We start from the raw sequence: 19,727 nt of genomic DNA, 5'->3' as shown, positions 1-19,727 counted from the left end.
ACCCAAGCCCCTTGGAGTTCCTACCTGAAGCATCAAGACACAGCTAAGCCTCTTCCAGGAAGAATTCCAAGTCAGCCTCCCTCCCTTCTTCAACTAAAACACATTTCACTCAATAGTGAAATTTCCTTCAAAAGACTTCCCCTCAAAAGAGTGTTTTGAAGCCTGGCTTGTACTCCCAAACCACAGCTGAGGGTAAGTCTTACAGAACGTGCCAGGGCATAGCTGAAACTTGAAGACCTTGGGGATCTCGATTGTTCCTGACACCAGTTTCCAATTTGTCTTAAGGAAAAAAAAAATCACACAACTATTTGGTGCTTTGGTTTCCCTACACCAAGGAATGGGGAAGGTATTATCTACCCACTTGAACTCTCTAGAACGCCATGATGTATATCAAAGCTGTTTGGAAACAAACAGGCCAGTGCAATCTGGTGATCTAAAATTCAGATCACTTTGAAGTTAATATTTTTAATTTATAGTCATCAACCGCATTACAAGTTATTGACCTGAGATGCCTGATCATTCTCTGGAGAAGGAACAGCAGAGGACAGGGTGGGCAGTGGCCTTACCAGCAGTAGTCCAGCAGATGTGGAGGCAGGACAGGGATGTACACGTGCTGCCAGAACATGGGGTAGAGCATCGCAGCAGACCCGTGGATGCAGGCAGTCAACTGCAACAGAGATTAAAGATTCAGAGCTAAACAGTTGAAGTTGGGAAACACTCATTTGAGTTCAACAATAAAATTAAATATATACTTATCAACATATTTAGAATAAGTTAACTCAATAACCCTAAATCAAGCTTAATAAGAGCTTCATTTTCCAAAAAATGTATTTTTTTTCATGATTATGAAGCTAATATACAATGACAGTAGAAAATTTAGAAACTGGAGAAAAAGATTAAAGTCTTCACCATCTGAAGATAACTTAACATTTTGGTATATTATTCATACATGTGTATGTGTGTGCTCAGTCATGTCCGACTCTTTGAGACCCCATGGACTATGGCCTGCCAGGCTTTTCTGTCCATGGAATTTTCCAGATAAGAATACTGGAGTGGGTTGTTATTTCCTATTCCAGGGAATCTTCCTGACCCAGGGATCGAACCTGCCTCTCTTGCATTGGCAGGCAGATTCTTTACTACTGTACTGCCTGGGAAACCCATTACCTATATATGGACTTTTCTAATAAAATCAGGATTACTGTAAACACAGTGTTAACTTTCCCTTTAAGTTAATATTATTTGCTGGCGTTTTCCCATATCTTTAAGTATTCTTAGAAAATATCTTTTAATGCCACCCAATGAATTTCTCATATTATATTTAAGCACTCTTCCATCATTAAGTTATATACTTGGATCAACTCAATAACTTTTATATATGGTCCCTACATGCAGAATTTAAAGACAAAGGTTATAAATATTTTAAGGCACTTAACAAATATAGTAATACAAATACAATAAATGTATTCATAGAATAAATAGATAAAGGGTTGAGGCTCTTTATACTCCCCCAGCCATGTACTGGACTGCTTGGCCTCTCTGTACCTCACTGTACCTATCTTCATTTTATTTTTACTTCTCTGATCATGACTGAAGTTGAACATCTTATTATATGTTCTAAACTATATTTCTTAAGTAAATGATCTGTTCATATTCTTAGTCCACTTTTTCTAAAGAGAATTTAGTATATTTTAATTGATTTAGAAGAAATTCTGGATATGCAAAGGACAGTAATCTTTTGTAAGGGTTTTTGAAAATAATTTATGCTTAACTTTCTTTGAAGTTGTGGGTAAAGAGAAAGCTTAAATAATTACATGGGCAAATATTTCCCTTCATGATGGTTTCCACTGTTTTTATACTAAGTCCTTCAAATTCTTCCTCAGCATTTAACTCTTTAATCCATCTGGAATTAATTTTGGTTTAAGGGCTAAGGTGAGAATTTATTTTTTCCACAGAGTTAATCAATGGCTCCAACACTGTTTACTAACATCCTTCCACTCCCTCCTTTTTTGGCCTGTCTCTATTTCATATTTCTTTTTTTTTCTTAAGAGTTACATATATGACACAATCAGTATTTGATATAACAGAAAAATTAGGAAATGAAGATACGATGGAATAAAACTGCTACAAAATTCAATACAGTGAAAGAAGGAAAAAACCAACACCTTTGGAGATAGGGCTATGAAGTGACAAAAGCCAACAACACATGTTTCTTTCTGTCTTTTTTCTTTAATGTTTCTTCGGTTTCTGGGAAGCCTGTTCCCATGAGGACTTTTCTTCTTTTGGAAGCTGTTAACCAGCCTTTGCTGACAGAAGGACATTTACGTGGCAAAAGAGTGACGCGGCAAGGCCCAGTTAAAAGAATCCCAGAGGTTAGTGTAACATGAACAGCTTTAAATTGGATATTCTGCTGATGGTTCACAGTTGTGAGAGCTGTGTATTAAACCCAAGGCTGCTACTTTTTTCCCCTCCTTTTCCCTCCAGACCCTGTTCTTTAAATCAGGTACATGCCATGAACAGGAGCTCATCCAACAAGCGCTCAAAAGCAAGTCCCAGTGACTCTGACAAGGCTTGTAGGTTTAATCCATCTTTTCTCAACCCATTTTGGTAGGTTTCCACATAAAAAAGGCTGTCTGTCATATTATACATGACTAATATCTTCGGGCTTAGAAGAGATAAAAAATATTTGCTGGTGTTGAGTGAGTGGAAAATGAACCAACTTTACTCCAACTCCACCCTGAAGTCAGGCTGGAGGGTTTACATCAGCCTTCAATCCCAGCTCTCTTCTTCTCCATCCTTTAACCAAGTGCCAGAGTACTCATTCTAAAGTGCAGGTCCAGTCATGTAACATCCTGCTTTGAATGTGCTTGGGGGCATACCTGGAACAGGCATGTCTTCGTGTCTGCAGCTCCCCATCTACCTATAGAGAAGCATCTCCAGCCACAGTCCCTGCAATCTTCTCCAGGTTTATCCTTGGAATAAACTGTTTGCAGATTTACGAGTAGATATGTACTCCTTTTCCTGCCCTCTGTATTCCCACAGGCCCAGATCCATGACCCTAGAGTCTGTTCACTATCTTCTTCTGCAAAGCTTTGCATGGCTCCGCTGGGCATGTGTCTCCTTTATTGATGGGATTATAACTGTGTGGGTTTGTCCTCTCACTGTAAAGGGCAGAAGGACCCTGTCTCTCTTATGCTCAGTGGCACAATAAATATACACATATATACACGTTTATGTGCTAGGTAATGCAATATTTATTGAATAAATAAAAAACAATTCCCACTTAGAATATACTCATAAAGACAGCTAGTGGCTTGGTTTTTCATGCTCCTTGACCACCATTTTCATGAGTCTCGGAGAATAGGGTTTAAGACTCAAATTCCAAAATAATAACAGTAAGCTTAGACATACAAATACACTACTTTTGGAAAATCAAGTCAATGGATTCATCCATCCATTTATTTAATAATATGCCTACTCTGTAACTCTACAACACACCAAATAAATAAAAGCACTTAAAAATCTGTATGGTGCCACCCAGATACAAGGTGGTATCATCATATGTATTCACCAGTAATTCTCTTTGAAAAAGTCTTTTAATAGAATGTTCCTGGTTAAGACAGAACTTGAATACCGGCCTCTTTTTAGTTTAAATTGGTTTGAGTCTAAATCCTATTTCAAGCAACACAGCGGCACGGATCTTATCTTCAGACAATGTCCTTTTCATGTCTCTTTAGCCTAAAAAAACCCAAAAAAACCTAGCAAGCTAAATTACAAGGTTTTAAAATTACTTATCCTTCCTAAAAATCAAACTTAAGATGTCTGATCATCATTTTCATTGGGAAATTTTCTCAGTGCCAAATCTCTGCAGCTATAATAAAATGCTCTTACCCATTTGGTTAAAAAACAAACAAACAAACAAAGAGTTCTTTGGCTCTTTTCCAAAATACTAAATGACACACACAATGTGTATCATTTCTTAGAAATAATGGCTACGTGGACCACAGAAAAGCATTATGATACATCTTTGCTTAATCAGAAATAATATATATTCCATACATTATCATTAGCCACTTACTTTAAAAAAACAAACCTCTAAAACCAACCCTATTAAAAAAAAATAAGAGTCCTAAAGGACTACGCTCATTCCTTACAGAATACAAAATTTAAAAGTAATGAAAGTATATAATTTGGATTGTCATCAACAAGGGGGTATTGTGAATATTTAATTGAAGTGCAAGTTGAGGAAAATGATCCTATCAAAATCTCACTCAGTGGGAGAATAGAAAGATAGTATGTGTAAAATTTGCCCAAAGTCATTAGTCACAATGAATATTCATCAGAAGCCAATTATCAATCCCATTTAATGACACCCCAAAAGATTTTGCCCTAAAGCAGCTGAATAGTCTAAGACTCCAGACAAAACTAGACAAATTACACAGCCAACAGCTAGTCTAGCCAGGACACAAATTGTAAAGTAAACCACTGGTGGGTTTTTGGACGCACTTTTAGCAAATTCTGTCCTCAATTAAAGGTGCACAAGGTCAGTCTGATTTTGGAGCTTTCTTTTTGGCTGCATAGTTTCCTTTGAGGCAGAGGGAGAGAAAGGAGAGGCAGTGGAGGTAGGATGCGAATGAAGAGCAATCAAGGATAGGGTTTGAAAGATCAGAGACACTTTTTTTTTTTTTAATTTGAGGTATTTCTTAGGGATAATACCCAGATTGTCACAATCTTAGATACCAATCCAACTGACTCCTAAGAGAATCCTGCAATTTAACATGGAATAAAAGTAAAGAGACCTTCATTAAGGAAAAAAAGGAATCTCAACAGTGTATGTGCCAGGCACCCTGCCAGGGGTTTACGTGTTAAGTCACTTTAGTACATCAGTTGTGTCCAACTCTTTGCGACCCTATGGATTATAGCCCACCAGGATCCTCTGTCCATGGGATATTTCAGGGATATTACTGCAGCAGGTTGGCATTTCCTACACCAGGGTATCTTCCTGACCCAGGCATCAAACCCTCCTCTCTTACAGCTCCTGCATTGGCAGGCGGGTTCTTTACCACTAGCGCCACCTGGGGGTTTGTTGTTGTTGTTCAGTCACTAAGTCGTGTCTGACTCTTCACGATCCCATGGACTGTAGCCCACCAGGCTCCTCTGTCCATGGGATTTCCCAGGCGAGAATACTGGAGTGGGTTGCCATGCCCTTCTCCAGGGGATCTTCCTGACCCAGGGATCGAACCCACGTCTTCTGCATTGCAGGCACTGGCAGGCAGATTCTTTACCACTGAGCCACCAGGGAAGCCCCTGGGTGTTTAGGATCTTGCAAAATACTGTTTTAGAGGTAGGAGTTTGTGTGTGTCTGTGTGTACACATATGTATTCAACACCACACTTCACAGATAAGAAAACAGTTTCACAGGTGAAATGACTTGCCCAAGGCCACACAGCTTGTAAGTGACAGACGGGACTCTGTAGTAAGAGACATTTCCAGGTCTGTCAGACTATAATAGGCACCTCCACAACACAAAAGTTAACTACGAATGTTTTGAGTGTCTATACTGTGGCAATACACCAGGCTCAGGATTCTGAACTAGGTGACATATTGTCCCTGTTGGCATGGCCAAATTATGTAGAATTTGCCATGCTGTTAGATGATCAAATATCTAAAAGCACAATACCAATCAACAGAAAATGATTTTAAAAACAAATACAGCTGATCATTTCCTGAGGATAAGTTACATTTAAGTAAGGTAGTGTAGTATCTTTAATCCATAGGAAATTCTAGACAATGAAGTAACAAGTGTTAAAGGGAAAGGTTTACATTCCCATTTGGGCACTGGAAAGTCCTGCTGGAAAGTCTGGCTTTCACACATTTTCATGGAGCATCCACTAAATCTCTTTTTGATCTGAGCAAGTCATTTCCACTCCTGGGTCTCAATATAGAAAACAAGAGGTTAGATTACATGATCCCTGTCCCCACGTTCAGTTTTGACAACTTTGATCTAGAGGAACTGCTTACCCTTTGGCATAAAGAATGTTTCTCCTCTGCCCCAGTTCACTTTCCTCAACCATACTAAGTACAAGGACAACAGACTGTCTCAAAGTTGGTCTTGCTCTCTCATCTCTGCAATCACGGGCACACCTGAGATTCATGTGGTCTCCGGGAAGCACCACCTTTCAATCATCTCATCTCCATCACCTGACTGTGGAGGGTACAGCCTTCCTCCATGCTTGGCCCTTGACACTCTAAAGGTCTCAGAGGTAGATAATCTTAGGAGACTACGGGCATGAGACTAAAGATGTGAGTTCCTCAAGGACAGAGACCACATTTGATCCTCTCTTTATCTCTAACTATGCTTAATACAGAGCAGGTGCTGAGTAAGTGTTTGGGGAATGTTAGAATGCCTTCACCTTAACATCATGAGGAATGGTAGACAAGATTATCACACATTTAAGAAACTGCCTAATATATCATAACTAGAAGCTAAATTCTGAAAAGATATTGAGATTGCAAGTTTCAAAAGTTGAAAAAAAGGAAAAAAAAATCAGATCATCAGATGGTCAGAGTCATTCTTCAAATACAAGAACTCAGAATGTTAAAAGATTAAACTGACACCGGCTTCATCACAGGGTTAGAGGCATCTGGATTTCTCCTCTGAACCCTAACATCAGGAAACTGATAAAACGAATATAGAAAGAATATCAGATCATTAACCTTAAAGATGGGTCATTTTTCAGTCTACTTATTTCAGCCAAGGATAATCTTATGTAGAACAACTGTACAAAACTGTATGAATCTTACAAAAGTTGTTAGCTTTCTCAATTTGAGAACTAGATTCTTCTATTTAATTATAAGGCACCTTTCAAGTCATAAGGAAGTAAATGGTGCAGTGATTCAGACAATGTGATTCAAAGAGTGTTTTGATTTTTATTTTACTCTCACATGTAAAACCCACTATAAGATCAGCAAAAAGTCTTCAGTAAAACCTTCAGGGACTCTGAAAGTTAATGTACTCAAACCTTCGAAGAGTATCAGAAAAACCTTTAATTATAAATGGCTCAATTGTATTTACTATAGTTAGTGAGGGAAGAGTTGACTTTTCAAGAAACTATCCAAGATGCTTTAGGGGAAAGAGAATTTAGAAAACCTAAGAAATTAAAGGCCTTCAGCTATTCTAGACAGAAAGTGGGCATGCGAGCAGAAAGAAGGAAAAGAGTAAAGAATGCTCTGCTTTTCTTAGAAGTCAAATTCAATGCTTCAGTATTTTTTTTTTTTTTTTGTGGGGTTGGAAGGTCAATCTTTCTTCAAATAGTTTTTCTTTCAGTTGGGTGGAACCCATCTTACCGCTTGCTTCTCCACTATTCTCTGGGGAAAGGGAGGGGGAAAACTTCCACAAAAACCAACATAGCACCATGGAGTCAAGTTGAGTGCCTTCCACTAAGAGAAAGATCATCCAGACCAGGAGGAAGTTTTCCCAGGCAATCACTTGCCTACTCAATCGCGTCTCTTCCCGCCCTCCCCTCTTTGTTCTTAAAGCTACTTACTAACTAGAGTGATCAGAGTAAGTTATTAACCAGAGCAACAAGTTTCACGCCAAGATCTGACACTTCAAAACATCAAAGCAATTAAAACCATCAGAGAAAAGTTTTAGCTACCAAAGCAGAGGCAGACTCTGTGGTATTACAAACTATGTGTAAATAAGCCTGCAGCATCACACGTGGGAAACTGCGGACTTTTTTGTAAGATAATAGAGACAAAAGATAAAATTACATTGGGATTGATAACAATTCATTTTAATTCATGGACAGCCACTTCTCCATTCTGTGCCTGTGACAGTCTAATTGATCCTGGAGTCAGGACGTGCCCTGCAGATCCCTGAAAAGGTGCAACCATTGTCAGTGAGTTCCAGCTGGCACTCAAGAAAAAAAATCTATTTTCCACCTCAAGTCTAGCATAAGTGAATATTTATATTTCTTTGAAAATATTTCCAAGGTCATAATTTGTATTTAGCTAATTTACTGCTTTAATAAAGAAATCACATTTTTTAAAAGAAAGGAAGCATAATTGAACACAGAATCATGAATACCTAGCTATCAGTAATCCCATATGTGAAAAAGAAACTAAGAAAACTTGAGGTAGTAGGAGTTACTAGATTTGAAGGCACAGGGAAAAAAAAAACAAAACTCCCCCTGTATAGTTTTGTCAGATAAATTCAATCTCAGAAAGTAACACTGAATTCAGAAAGATTGAAGCTATGACCAGATATCACAGTGACCACTTACTAAGCATTTACTATCTGCCAAGCACTGTTCTAAGTGCTTCACATATACAATGTAACTCATTTAATCTTCACTGTAGCCCTATAAGGAGAAGGCAATGGCACCCCACTCCAGTACTCTTGCCTGGAAAATCCCATGGACGGAGGGCCTGGTAGGCTGCAGTCCATGGGGTCGCGCAGAGTAGGACATGACTGAGCGACTTCACTTTCACTTTTCACTTTCATGCATTGGCGAAGGAAATGGCAACCCACTCCAGTGTTCTTGCCTGGAGAATCCCAGGGACGGGGGAGCCTGGTGGGCTGCCGTCTATGGGGTCGCACAGAGTCAGACACAACTGAAGCAACTTAGCAGCAGCAGCAGTAGCCCTATAAAGTAGGTAGCATTGTTGTTCTCATTTATAGATGAGGATATTAAGATTCCTAGATGTCAAGGTCTTGGATATTGTGTGATCTTGTGTAAAGTCACAGTAGTGGCAGAAGTAGGCTATAAACTTAGGGAGATGAGCTCCAGAGTTTGTGCTCTTAGCTCACAGGAAACTGCTTCTGTGATACGATCTGAATTAAATCGATAATTACCGAGTATACACTATGTGTACACACCATGCCCTCAAGCAATTCAAAATAGAGAGAAAAAGATCAAAATGCACACAATCAACTTCAACACAAAAGCATTATGAAAGAGGTGCTATAACATAGGTTCAAGTGCGCTAGCATATAAAGAAGGAATCTTTAATTCTGCCTGGGGCAAGAATCAGGCCTGCCTGCCAGAAAAAAAGAGAGAGAGGCAGGAGGGCAGAACCTGGAAGGATGAAGACAGGAAGCAGTTAGTCTTGCTCCCTGGGAGTCTGCTCTGGTGGTAATGCTGGGTCAAATGAACACAGCAGTTTCTTAGGCCACTCCAGCTCTACGCAGTAATGCCTGTGGAGATTTGAACAGGAAATGACAATTTAGTCAATGACTATGTGACTAGTGAGAAGTGGGTGGATATGGAAAATCTCATACGAGTTGCCATGACTATTCTGTTGCTTGGATTCATTCACCATCTACTCTCACCAGTTGTACTAATTAAATCTTCAGAGCTCTTCCAGGATCTCTATCGCCTTCTTTGCTTCAGAAAGTCAATCAGTTTATTGCCCCAAAAAACTAGGATTCAGAGTCAACATTTACTAAATGAGTAGTATGTGTCCAGCAATGGGCTACTGGCTTTCATATCTCTGAAAAACTCTGAGGGGAGTATTAACACTACCTTCTTTTTACTGAAAAGATTAAGTTTCCCGGGGCAACATGGCTAGGGAGGATCAAGTTACACAGGAAGAACTTCAACAAAACCATCTTGACTTGAAGCCTGGTGCTCTCTCCTCCTCTTGTCCTTTTTCTTGGGAAAAGCTAGCAGAAGCAGGGCTGTCTGAATCATCTAGCAGGGAAAACACATAGATAGCAAGACAGCACAAGAGAAAATACATGAATTTTCACAAGGTCTATATGAACTCCCAATGATATAGTCTAACCTCACATCATACTTCATTTGCTCATCAGTGACCATGCTTTCAGCTTGCAGAAATAAAAAAAAAATTGAGTTCTTGACTTCTGACCACACAGTAGGTGCTCCAATTGTGTTAACAAACTCCACACAGATGTCTGCCAATGTGAGTGCCATTAGGGCTTTTTCAAGTATATTAAGATGTCAGTGACTTGCAAGGAAAGTTATGACCAACCTAGATAGCATATTAAAAAGCAGAGACATTACTTTGCCAACAAAGGTCCATCTAGTCAAGGCTATGGTTTTTCCAGTGGTCGTGTATGGATGTGAGAGTTGGACTGTGAAGAAAGCTGAGCACCGAAAAATTGATGCTTTTGAACTGTGGTGTTGGAGACTCTTGAGAGTCCCTTGGACTGCAAGGAGATCCAACCAGTCCATTCTGAAGATCAGTCCTGGGTGTTCTTTGGAAGGAATGATGCTAAAGCTGAAACTCCAGTACTTTGGCCACCTCATGTGAAGCACTGACTCGTTGGAAAAGACTCTGACGCTGGGAGGGATTGGGGGCAGGAGGAAAAGGGGACGACAGAGGATGAGATGGCTGGATGGCATCACTGACTCGATGGACATGAGTTTGTGTGAACTCCGGGAGATGGTGATGGACAGGGAGGCCTGGCGTGTTGCGATTCATGGGGTTGCAAAGAGTCGGACATGACTGAGCGACTGAACTGAACTGAACTGACTTGAATATCACCTCTTAGTGCTTTATGGTAGAGATCTGATTCTTAAAAGAGTCATATAAAAAAGTTATTAATCCTATAATCTAGTGAAAGTGAAGTGAAGTCGCTCAGTCGTGTCCGACTCTTTGCAACCCCACGGACTGTAGCCTATCAGGCTCCTCCGTCCATGGGATTTTCCAGGCAAGAGTGCTGGAGTGGATTGCCATTAAGGAACATACAATTTATTTCACAAACTGACTACACCACTAAAATAATACACAAGATACTCTGCCAATGTTCTCAATGCAATGGCTGAAAAGAAACATCACCTCTCTAGATCCATTTATACAGATGTATCTAAAACTACCCTAGTAGACTACATCAGCACCCAACAGTACTGAGAGATTAAATTACTCTTAGCTCTTTCCTGTTCTAGACTGCTGCTGCTAAGTTGCTTCAGTCGTGTCTGACTCTGTGCGACCCCACAGACTCAGAGCTCTTTCAGAAATATGGAAATAATTTTTTAGTGCTAATCTGTACTCACAAATGGAGAAGGAAATGGCAACCCACTCCAGTATTCTTGCTTAGAGAATCCTGTGGATGGAGGAGCTGGTGGGCTGCTGTCCATAGGGTAGCACAGTCGGACACGACTGAAGCGACTTAGCATGCATGCATGCATTGGAGAAGGAAATGGCAGCCCACTCCAGTATTCTTGCCTGGAGAATCCCAGGGATGGCGGAGCCTGGTGCACTACTGTCTATGGGGTTGCACAGAGTAGGACACGACTGAAGCAACTTAGCAGCAGTAGCAGTACTCAGAAATGCTTTCTAAACAAACTTAATCAGCCCTTATTATATAGTCTCAAGATGAAAAGGACTCTACTGATGCAAAATAATCAAAGAATAAATACTGTCTTAGAGAACTGGTCCTGAATCTGGTTATGTATCAGTAATTTGGGAAACTTTAAAAAAATAGACATTCCACAGTCCCATCTTAGACCTTTTGAATTAGAATGTCTAGAGGTGGTACCCAAGAACTTAAATTTTTATTATTATTTTTAATTTATTTAAATTGGAGAATAATTAGTTTACAACATTGTGATGATTTTAGCCATAATCAACATGAATCAGCCACAGGTATACATTTGTCCCACCCCATCCTGAATCCCCCTCCCACCTCCCTCCTTACCCTATTCCTCTGCGGTTGTCCCAGAGCACCGGCTTTGAGTGCCTTGCTTCATGCATCAAACTTGCACTGGTCATCTATTTTACATATGGTAATGTACATGTTTCAATGCTATTGTCTCAAATCATCCCCTGCTCTCCTTCTCCCTCTGAGTCCAAAAGTTTGTTCTTTACATCTGTGTGTCCTTTGCTGCCCTGCATGTAGGATCACTGGTATCGTCTTTCTAAATTCCATATATATGCGTTAATATATAGTATTTGTCTTTCTTTTCAACTTATTTCACTCTGTATAATAGGCTCCAGGTTCATCCACCTCATTAGAACTGACTCAAATGCATTCCTTTTTGTAGCTGAGAACTTAAATTTTTAATAAGCTGAGTGATTTCTAACACAACTAACTCAGGGATCAGCATTTGGGAATCACTAACAATCTGAACCCTCTGTCTAGTCCAAAACATGTGCTCAATGTGTTGAAGCAAGAAGGGCAGGAGAGGAAGGTAAGAACAAGTAGGGAGACCATGACGGGTTGAAGTCACAGCAATATTTAAAGTACTGCAAATTAAACTGTTGTTACTCTATATATTATATAGCTTATACATCCTCTATAACATCAATGTTCTTCATTCTTGTAGTCTAACATGAACAAGAGAAAAGGAACTCGCACATAATAAATGAAGAACCTAGTTCAAAAAGCAGCTAAGTGTATTTACATTTAAAGACCAGAGAAAAACCACATAAATAAAACATACCAATCTTTTCTATTTCCTGCCAATGGAAGTTCCTTTCATTTATTTCTAACAGTTTTTAATATTCTCTGAGCCACAATAAAATTTTATGTGATGGAGATTAGAGAGGCTATGCTATTTGAAAGTTTGGCTGCAGAGTCTGTATTTCATGCCACTTCGTTACATTTTGTTAAGGATTTCCCTCTTCACCAAAAGGGATTAGTTTTCTTCTCACTTCTTTGAATACTCTTCTTAGGTTGTTAGTGTGAACTAGGTTAATCTCTCTTTTAACATATAAAAGATGAACAAACAAAATGTTCAATTTATTTTATTTTTTTAAATGGAACACTAAATTTAGTCTTAGAATTCTCTGTTTGGTAAGTTTCCAGTTACAAGGTCTTGGCTTCCCTTGAGCACAGTTTGAAACAAAATAATGCAGTTTGTTCCGATGGCTGGAACATGCAGAGTGGAGTATGCAGGCAAAGAGGCTCTGGCTCTGGTCCAGTATTTCAAACCTTCTTAGGCTGCCACTCCCATCTAGGCTTCAAGGGCTCCAGATAAGCAAACAGGATTAGTTATTTCTAGCCCAGAAGAGCTAGAAAAGCTTTATACACATCATTTAGGGACATAGCCCACTCTACAAGTCAGGGTAGTCATGACCAGGTAGATCTGATCAGGAAAGAAGTAAAGATGAAGCCAAGATCTGAAAAATTCCCTAGTCCACAAACTGACTCTTCTTAGGTCACAAGACCAGGTGGTGCTAAAACAGTGGATGCTGTGAATGGAAGTGGATAGGACAGGACTGGAACAAGGTTGGGAAGTTCCCTATCCCTTCACACCAACACTGAAGTGTCTACTAAGGCCACAACTGAGGGTGCTGGGGGAAAAAAGAAATATCACCCACCACTCTCCAGGCCATCAAGTCCTGCCAAGACACATTTTCTGGGATAATAGGAAGAAATTGACAGGGAGAGATATTGGGCTTTTTTTTTTTTTTTTTCCTTCTGTACATGGTATACTTGGAGAAGGAAACAGCAACCCACTCCAGTATGCTTGCCTAGAAAATTTCATGGACAGGGAGCCTGGTGGGCTATAGTCCATGGGGTCATAGAGTCAGATACGACTGAGTGATTAAACGACATAACATACTATTAGAAAAATAGTAATTATTTTCATAGTTGTGGGTATCACACAAATAATTAGGTGTGGAGGCTCAATTAATTAGGTAACAGCCTTGCCACCAAATTGTGCTTCCTTCCTAAGAACTTGTTTTAAAAAGCATCTCTTAAGTGTGACAGACATGCCTCTGGTTCTTGTGACAGTTCCCACACAAGGATTCTGATGTTTGTTTGAGAGGTGACACCCAATAAATATAACCTGGTCCCCACAGCAAGCACTCTGAAGGGGCCAAGATTGATCTGTGTAATTCCTGGTTGTTTCTCCCTTTTCTGAAGCCAAAGCCTCCCTTCCCCAGACACAGCACATAATGACCCACCAGCATGTCCTTTTCTTCTATGACTAGGGCATAACCTTGGGCAAGAGAACCCATCTCTCTGAGTGGACAGATCATTCTGTAAAATGGGGATAATACTGCTCTTCTAGGACTTCTGTTGCAATTAGATGATATTATTTCTATAAAGGTCTTATTTTAGACTTACTTGCTATCCACAAGAGTTACCAAAAAACAATCTTGAGTTAAACTCAGATATGAAAATCTGGAAGAAAAATGGGGCCTTTGTGCTAGAAGAAATCTCACTGAAGCATTTACATTAGAGAACAAGATGTAGTTAAATCTTTCCTATTTATCATTTATAAAGGAAAACAATCAATACACACTGCACAAAAAGAACAAAAAGTTAACATTTTTCTTACACAGAATATCACAACATTATTGACAGAGAAAGCCTGAAATGAATATTACCTGACTCTGAACTAAACATGGCTGGGTTTGTCTCTATTGACACACAGTCAGTTTTATGAAACATGGCCCTCTGGGATGTTCAACAGCTTTTATCTTTCAGATGCTTGATGGCTCTGAGAAGCATCAAGCCTACATCTGTATGAAACAAAATTGAGAAAAATGTGGTTTGTCAAGGTATGGCAGGCCACATCTGGATCTGTCAAGAGAGGGTCATCAAAAACTTCAGGCTACAGTATTCTTTGCATTTTCCATCATCAAAAAGATAATAAAAAGTCAGTATTGAGTAAGTAAAAGGCAACAATTAGAAAGCTTTTAAACTCTAAAATTGAAGAGGTCCAAAGGCTCGGAGAAGGCATTGGCGAACCACTCCAGTACTTTTGCCTGGAAACTCCCAGGGACGGAGGAGCCTGGTGGGCTGCCGTCTATGGGGTCGCACAGAGTCGGACATGACTGAAGCGACTTAGCAGCAGCAGCAGCAGCAGCAAAGGCTTGGATAAAAGGGATGTCTACTCAGTTACTTATCCCCAGAGAAACAACACAAAACAGATCAGGATGTTGCTGATCCCCTATGAGGTAAAAGAAGACCTTCTCCTTCCCTAAAGAGATATCCACCATCCACCATCCATTAGTAAAACTTAGAACTCAGTTAAGAATCAACTGTCTGTTTAAAAGTTTTTAAGCCAAAGTAATGTGTTTATAGCCTGAAAAACGAAACAAAAAGTGTTAAAGGCTTATACTACTGACAAATAGCAGCCCGTCTCATGATATCCCTTACCCTTAATCAAAAGTAATCACATTCAACACAATATTTATCTCCTTATTTTTAAAAAGTATTTAATTTAAAATTTTAAACATTAATCTTTGACTTACCATTATAGATATTAATAATTTATCAAAAACATATACATACATCTTATGCCAAACTGTTCTAGGAGTTTCGCAACTCATTTTATTTGACATGAGGTCACTGGTGACCAAACAGAAGCTATTTCATTGGAGGTAAGGGCTAAATCACAACACAAGACAGAGGAGAGAATGAGAGGAGAGGAATTAGACAGTAAACAGAAGTAACTCTCTTGAGGAATTTTATTCTAAAAGGAAGAAAAGAAATGGGATAAAAGGGATGTGTTTAAGGATGTTTTGTTTTGAAGTTTGGGAGACAATATACTGTGCTGGTAAGTACTTAAGACTGTACCAGTAAAGAAAAAAAAAAAAAAAAGATGCAGGATTGAGAAAGCTCAATGCTGGAGGAATTCCGTAAGGTGACAAGAAGGATGCTGCAGTATTAGCTTTCCTATGAGGCCCTTCTTGGTCATCTATCTAAACTGCAATCCCTGCCACACCAGTCGTCATCCACTCTCCTCCTCTGCTTTATTGTACTCCTTGTACTTAGAACTAGCTACTATTCTGTATTTTTAACCCACCTCATTTACTGATCTACTCTACTAGAACATAAGCTTCATATGAGGACAGGGACTTTTGCCTATTTTGTTCACTGCTGTATTACCAGTACCTATGGCAGTGCCACAAAAGCTATTTGCTGAATGAAGTCAGGTGGACACATGGAATGGTTGGCCTGGAGAGAATGGACAGTTCATCCACAACAGAGAAGGTGAGTGGAGGACTAGCTACCACAGGTTGACAGGTGTGGTAGGGGCTGGCACCACTCTCTCCTGAGCACTTTCATTAGATAAAGATGGAATTTTAGGTAAGAAATATTTTTCCCTTAGAAGTTTAGGCACTGCTTCACTATCTTCTCATTTCTAGAACTGCCACTGTGAAATCTTGTGCAAGTCTGATTCTTAATGTTTATACAATGACTTTGTCTCTATCTCTGTATTGTAAAATTTCATGATAAAAAGGACTTTTTAACTTTCAAAGAATTCCTGAAGCCAAAACCTCCCTTCCCCTGACACTACATCATAATGACCTATGTGCCTGTTTCTTCTATGACTACCATGTGGCCTTAGGCAAGTTAACCCCTGTCTCTGAGTGAATGGGTCATTCTGTAAAATGGGGATAATATTGCTTTTTAAACTTTTAAAGAATTCTGAAATATATATACATATAAAAGCACATATACCATATAAGCAACATTTAAAAGAGAAAAAATTAAGACTCCAAAACCCAGCACCTGTTTAGAGTTGGCCAACTACAGCCCAAAGGCTAAGTTTGGTGTGCTTTCTACTTTTGTAAATACAGCTTCTTAGAAGAGTCACTCTCACTAGTTTACTGACTGTAAACGACGACGTCGTGCTGTGCGCATGTTAAGTCCCTTCAGCTGTGTCTGACTCTTTGCGACCCCATGGACTGGAGCCCACTAGGCTTCTCTGTCCATGGGCTTCTCCAGGCAAAGATACTGGAGTGGGTTGCCATTTCCTCCTCCAGGGGATCTTCCCAACTCAGGGATTGAACCCACGTCTCTTATGTCTCCTGAACTGGCAGGCGGGTTCTTTACCACTAGCGCCACCTGTGAAGCCCTTGAGTCCAGTAATTGCATCAAAGACCATATTTACTACTGGCCCCTTTAAAAATGTTTGCTGATCCCTAACCTAGCTCAAGACAGAAAACAATATTTCTGATGTCACATGTACGCCTCCTCCCAACTGTACTCCTTTCACTCTCTCTGAGGAAACTACTACCTATATTTTGTATTAATAATTGCCCCTCCTTGTATATGCATCCTTAAATAATATGACATTTAGTTTTTCTTACTTGAACTTTATATTAATGAAATCATATTTGATATTCTTTTGTAGCTTGTTTCTTTTCCGCAGAATTCTGCACGAGAGGCCCAATCATATTGACAGTGGAGTTCATCTTCACTTACACAGTATTCTACTGTACAACTATGCAACAATTTATGAGTTCTCTGTTGATGGTTATGGGGGCCGGATTTATAAAACAAAACACTATGCTATGAACGTGGCTGCACATGTATCCCACTATTACATGATCAAAAACAGTGTGTAGGTATGTGCATACAGTCCCCCCCGCCCCCACCAATTCTGCCCAAGAGTGGAACTGCTCAGTTTGGGGCATATGCAAATACTTCTGTACCACATACTCTTCAAAGCGTAGTACATGAAATTCTCTAGTACATCTGCAACATAACACTTGGCTTTATCAGACACCTAATTTTTGCAAACCTAGTGTTTTAATCACTGTAGTTTTAATTTGCTTTTCTGCGATTAATGTGGTTGAGCATCTTTCCATATATTTATTAGTCATTTGTGTTTTTTCTGTGAAATGTCCATTTGTGCTTTTAGCCAATGTTTCTATTGATAGATTTGTCTTCTGCTTTTTTTAGTGTAGTTTTTCATATATTCCAGATGTTAATCTTTTGTCACTTTTATATATAGCAAATATCTCACCTCAGCTTGTGACTTGTCTTTCCATTCTTTGAATGGTATTTTTTAATGACAAAAATTCACAATTTTAACCTTTCTCTTTATACAATGCATAATTTGAATTATTTAACTGAATCCATTTCTATTCCAAGATCACAGATCTACTCCTATTTTGTCTTCTAACAGTTTTAAAATTTTGCCTTGATCTATTTGGAATTCAGTTTTGCATGTTGTATAAGACATAAATTACCTTTCCTGTGTGGATAATCAGTTATTGAAAAGTCCATCCTTTCCCCCAGATTTTACAATGCTACCTCTGCAGTATATGAAGAACCCACACCATGTGATCTGTTTCTGCAATTTCTATTCCATTCTACCAGTCTATTTGTGTATCCTTACACCATTACTCCCCAGGTGACAGCTAGTGGTAAAAAATCCACCTGCCAGTGCAGGAGATGCAAGAGACTGGGGTTCAGTCCCTGGATTGGGACGATCCCCTGGGGAACGGAATGACAACTCACTCCAGTATTCTTGCCTACAAATCCCATGGACAGAGGAGCCTGTTGGGCTACAGTCCATGGGGTCACAAAGAGTTGGACAAGATTGAGCATGCACACAGGCACATGCCATTAGTAGTATCTTAATTACCATAGCTCCATATAAAGTCTTGATGTCTGGTAAAGCAAGCTTTGGGCTTCCCTGGTGGCTCAGACGGTAAAGAATCTGCCTGCAATGAGGGAAACCTGGGTTCAATCCCTGAGTTGGGAAGATCCCCTGGAGGAGGGCATGGCAACGCACTCAAGTGGGTTGAGACTCTCTTGTCTAGAGAATCCCCATGGACAGAGGAGCCTGGTGAGCTACAGTCTATGGGGTCCCAAAGAGTTGGACATGACTGAGCGACTAAGCACAAAGCAAGCTTTACCAACAATTCTTTTTCTTCAAATATGTCTTGGCTCTTCCTTTGGCTTTCCACATTAGTTTCATAATCAGTTTGCCAAGTACTATGTAAAATCCTACTGGGATTTTGAATAGAAATGTATGCAATCTACAATATACATCATTTTGGAGTGAAATGATGCCTTCAATATAATGAGTCTTGCTATTCATGAACATGGTCATGCTTTTTCTCTACTGAATATTCATTTATCAACATATGAATTTCCCCTTGCAATAAGTTAACATTGTGAGTTATAATAATAGATTTTCTAGTATTACCAGGCTTACATTTCTGGAATAAAATCAAGTCAGTTACTATGAATTATATTTGTTATGTATTTGCTACTGTTTAGATTGAGATTTCTACAGTTATGTTAATGAGTAAGATTGGCTGATAAGTTCTCTTTTGTGTGTGTCTTTTCATGCAGCTGAATGTCAAAATTATACAAGTGTCACAAGAAAAGCTGGGATGTGTTCTTTCTTTTTTCTTGACTCTTAAGAAGTTTGTCTAAGATTGAAATTACCTGTGATAAAACATACTTGTAAAACCATCTGGGCTGAGTGTTTTGGAAAAAAATTTTTTATGTATAGATTAAATTTCTATAAATTGAATGACCTATTCAATTTTTATTAAGAAGAAATAGGAAATTCAATTTTTATATTTATTCTTAATTCAATTTTGGTAAATTATATTTTTCTGTTCATTTCACCTTAGTTTTTGAATATTGGCATAAAATGAGTAAAGAATTTTCTTAATACCTAAAACTTCTGCTGCATTTGCTCATTTTGCTTGCTAATTTACTTCTTTATTTCATTTTAGTTTTGGGAAGGAGCAGAAATAACTGCGTGTTTAATCCACTACATTTATCTAAATAGTATCACACAAAAGGTACATTCTTACTTATCTCTAAGACTGAGAAATAACAGAACATACTACAAACTGTTGTATGACAATTAAATGAGTTAATAGATGGAAAGGGCTTAGCACAGTGCCTGGCACATACTAAGGGATCAAAAATACTATGGTAATATCATAGAGAATTCAATTCCACTGTTATGATGTCCTATTTTTGTTACACTTAAGCTTAATAGTTTAAAGCAATAGCAACTGGTTATGGACTAGACTCTTTCAAGTTT

The 19,727-nt window shown here is 39.0% G+C and overlaps 1 protein-coding gene across 27 annotated transcripts in view; it reads right to left on the bottom strand.

Annotated features, from left to right (window-relative positions):
* DENND1A (DENN domain containing 1A) overlaps window positions 1-19,727 on the bottom strand; it is a 533,371-nt gene that overhangs the window by 226,593 nt on the left and 287,051 nt on the right. For all 27 annotated transcript variants that reach the window (XM_086325286.1, XM_086325292.1, XM_086325282.1 and 24 more), the window contains one exon: window positions 567-667. In XM_086325286.1, the coding sequence (XP_086181412.1) occupies window positions 567-667 (101 nt within the window). The remainder of the gene's footprint in view (window positions 1-566; window positions 668-19,727) is intronic.

The sequence above is a fragment of the Bos grunniens genome, chromosome 11, assembly GCF_055505025.1.
Source record: "Bos grunniens cultivar Pamir isolate PY7600 chromosome 11, Bosgru_T2T1.0, whole genome shotgun sequence".
NCBI lineage: Eukaryota > Metazoa > Chordata > Mammalia > Artiodactyla > Bovidae > Bos > Bos grunniens.
Note: the sequence above shows the minus strand (reverse complement) of the source record. Positions and strands in the feature narration are given on the sequence as shown.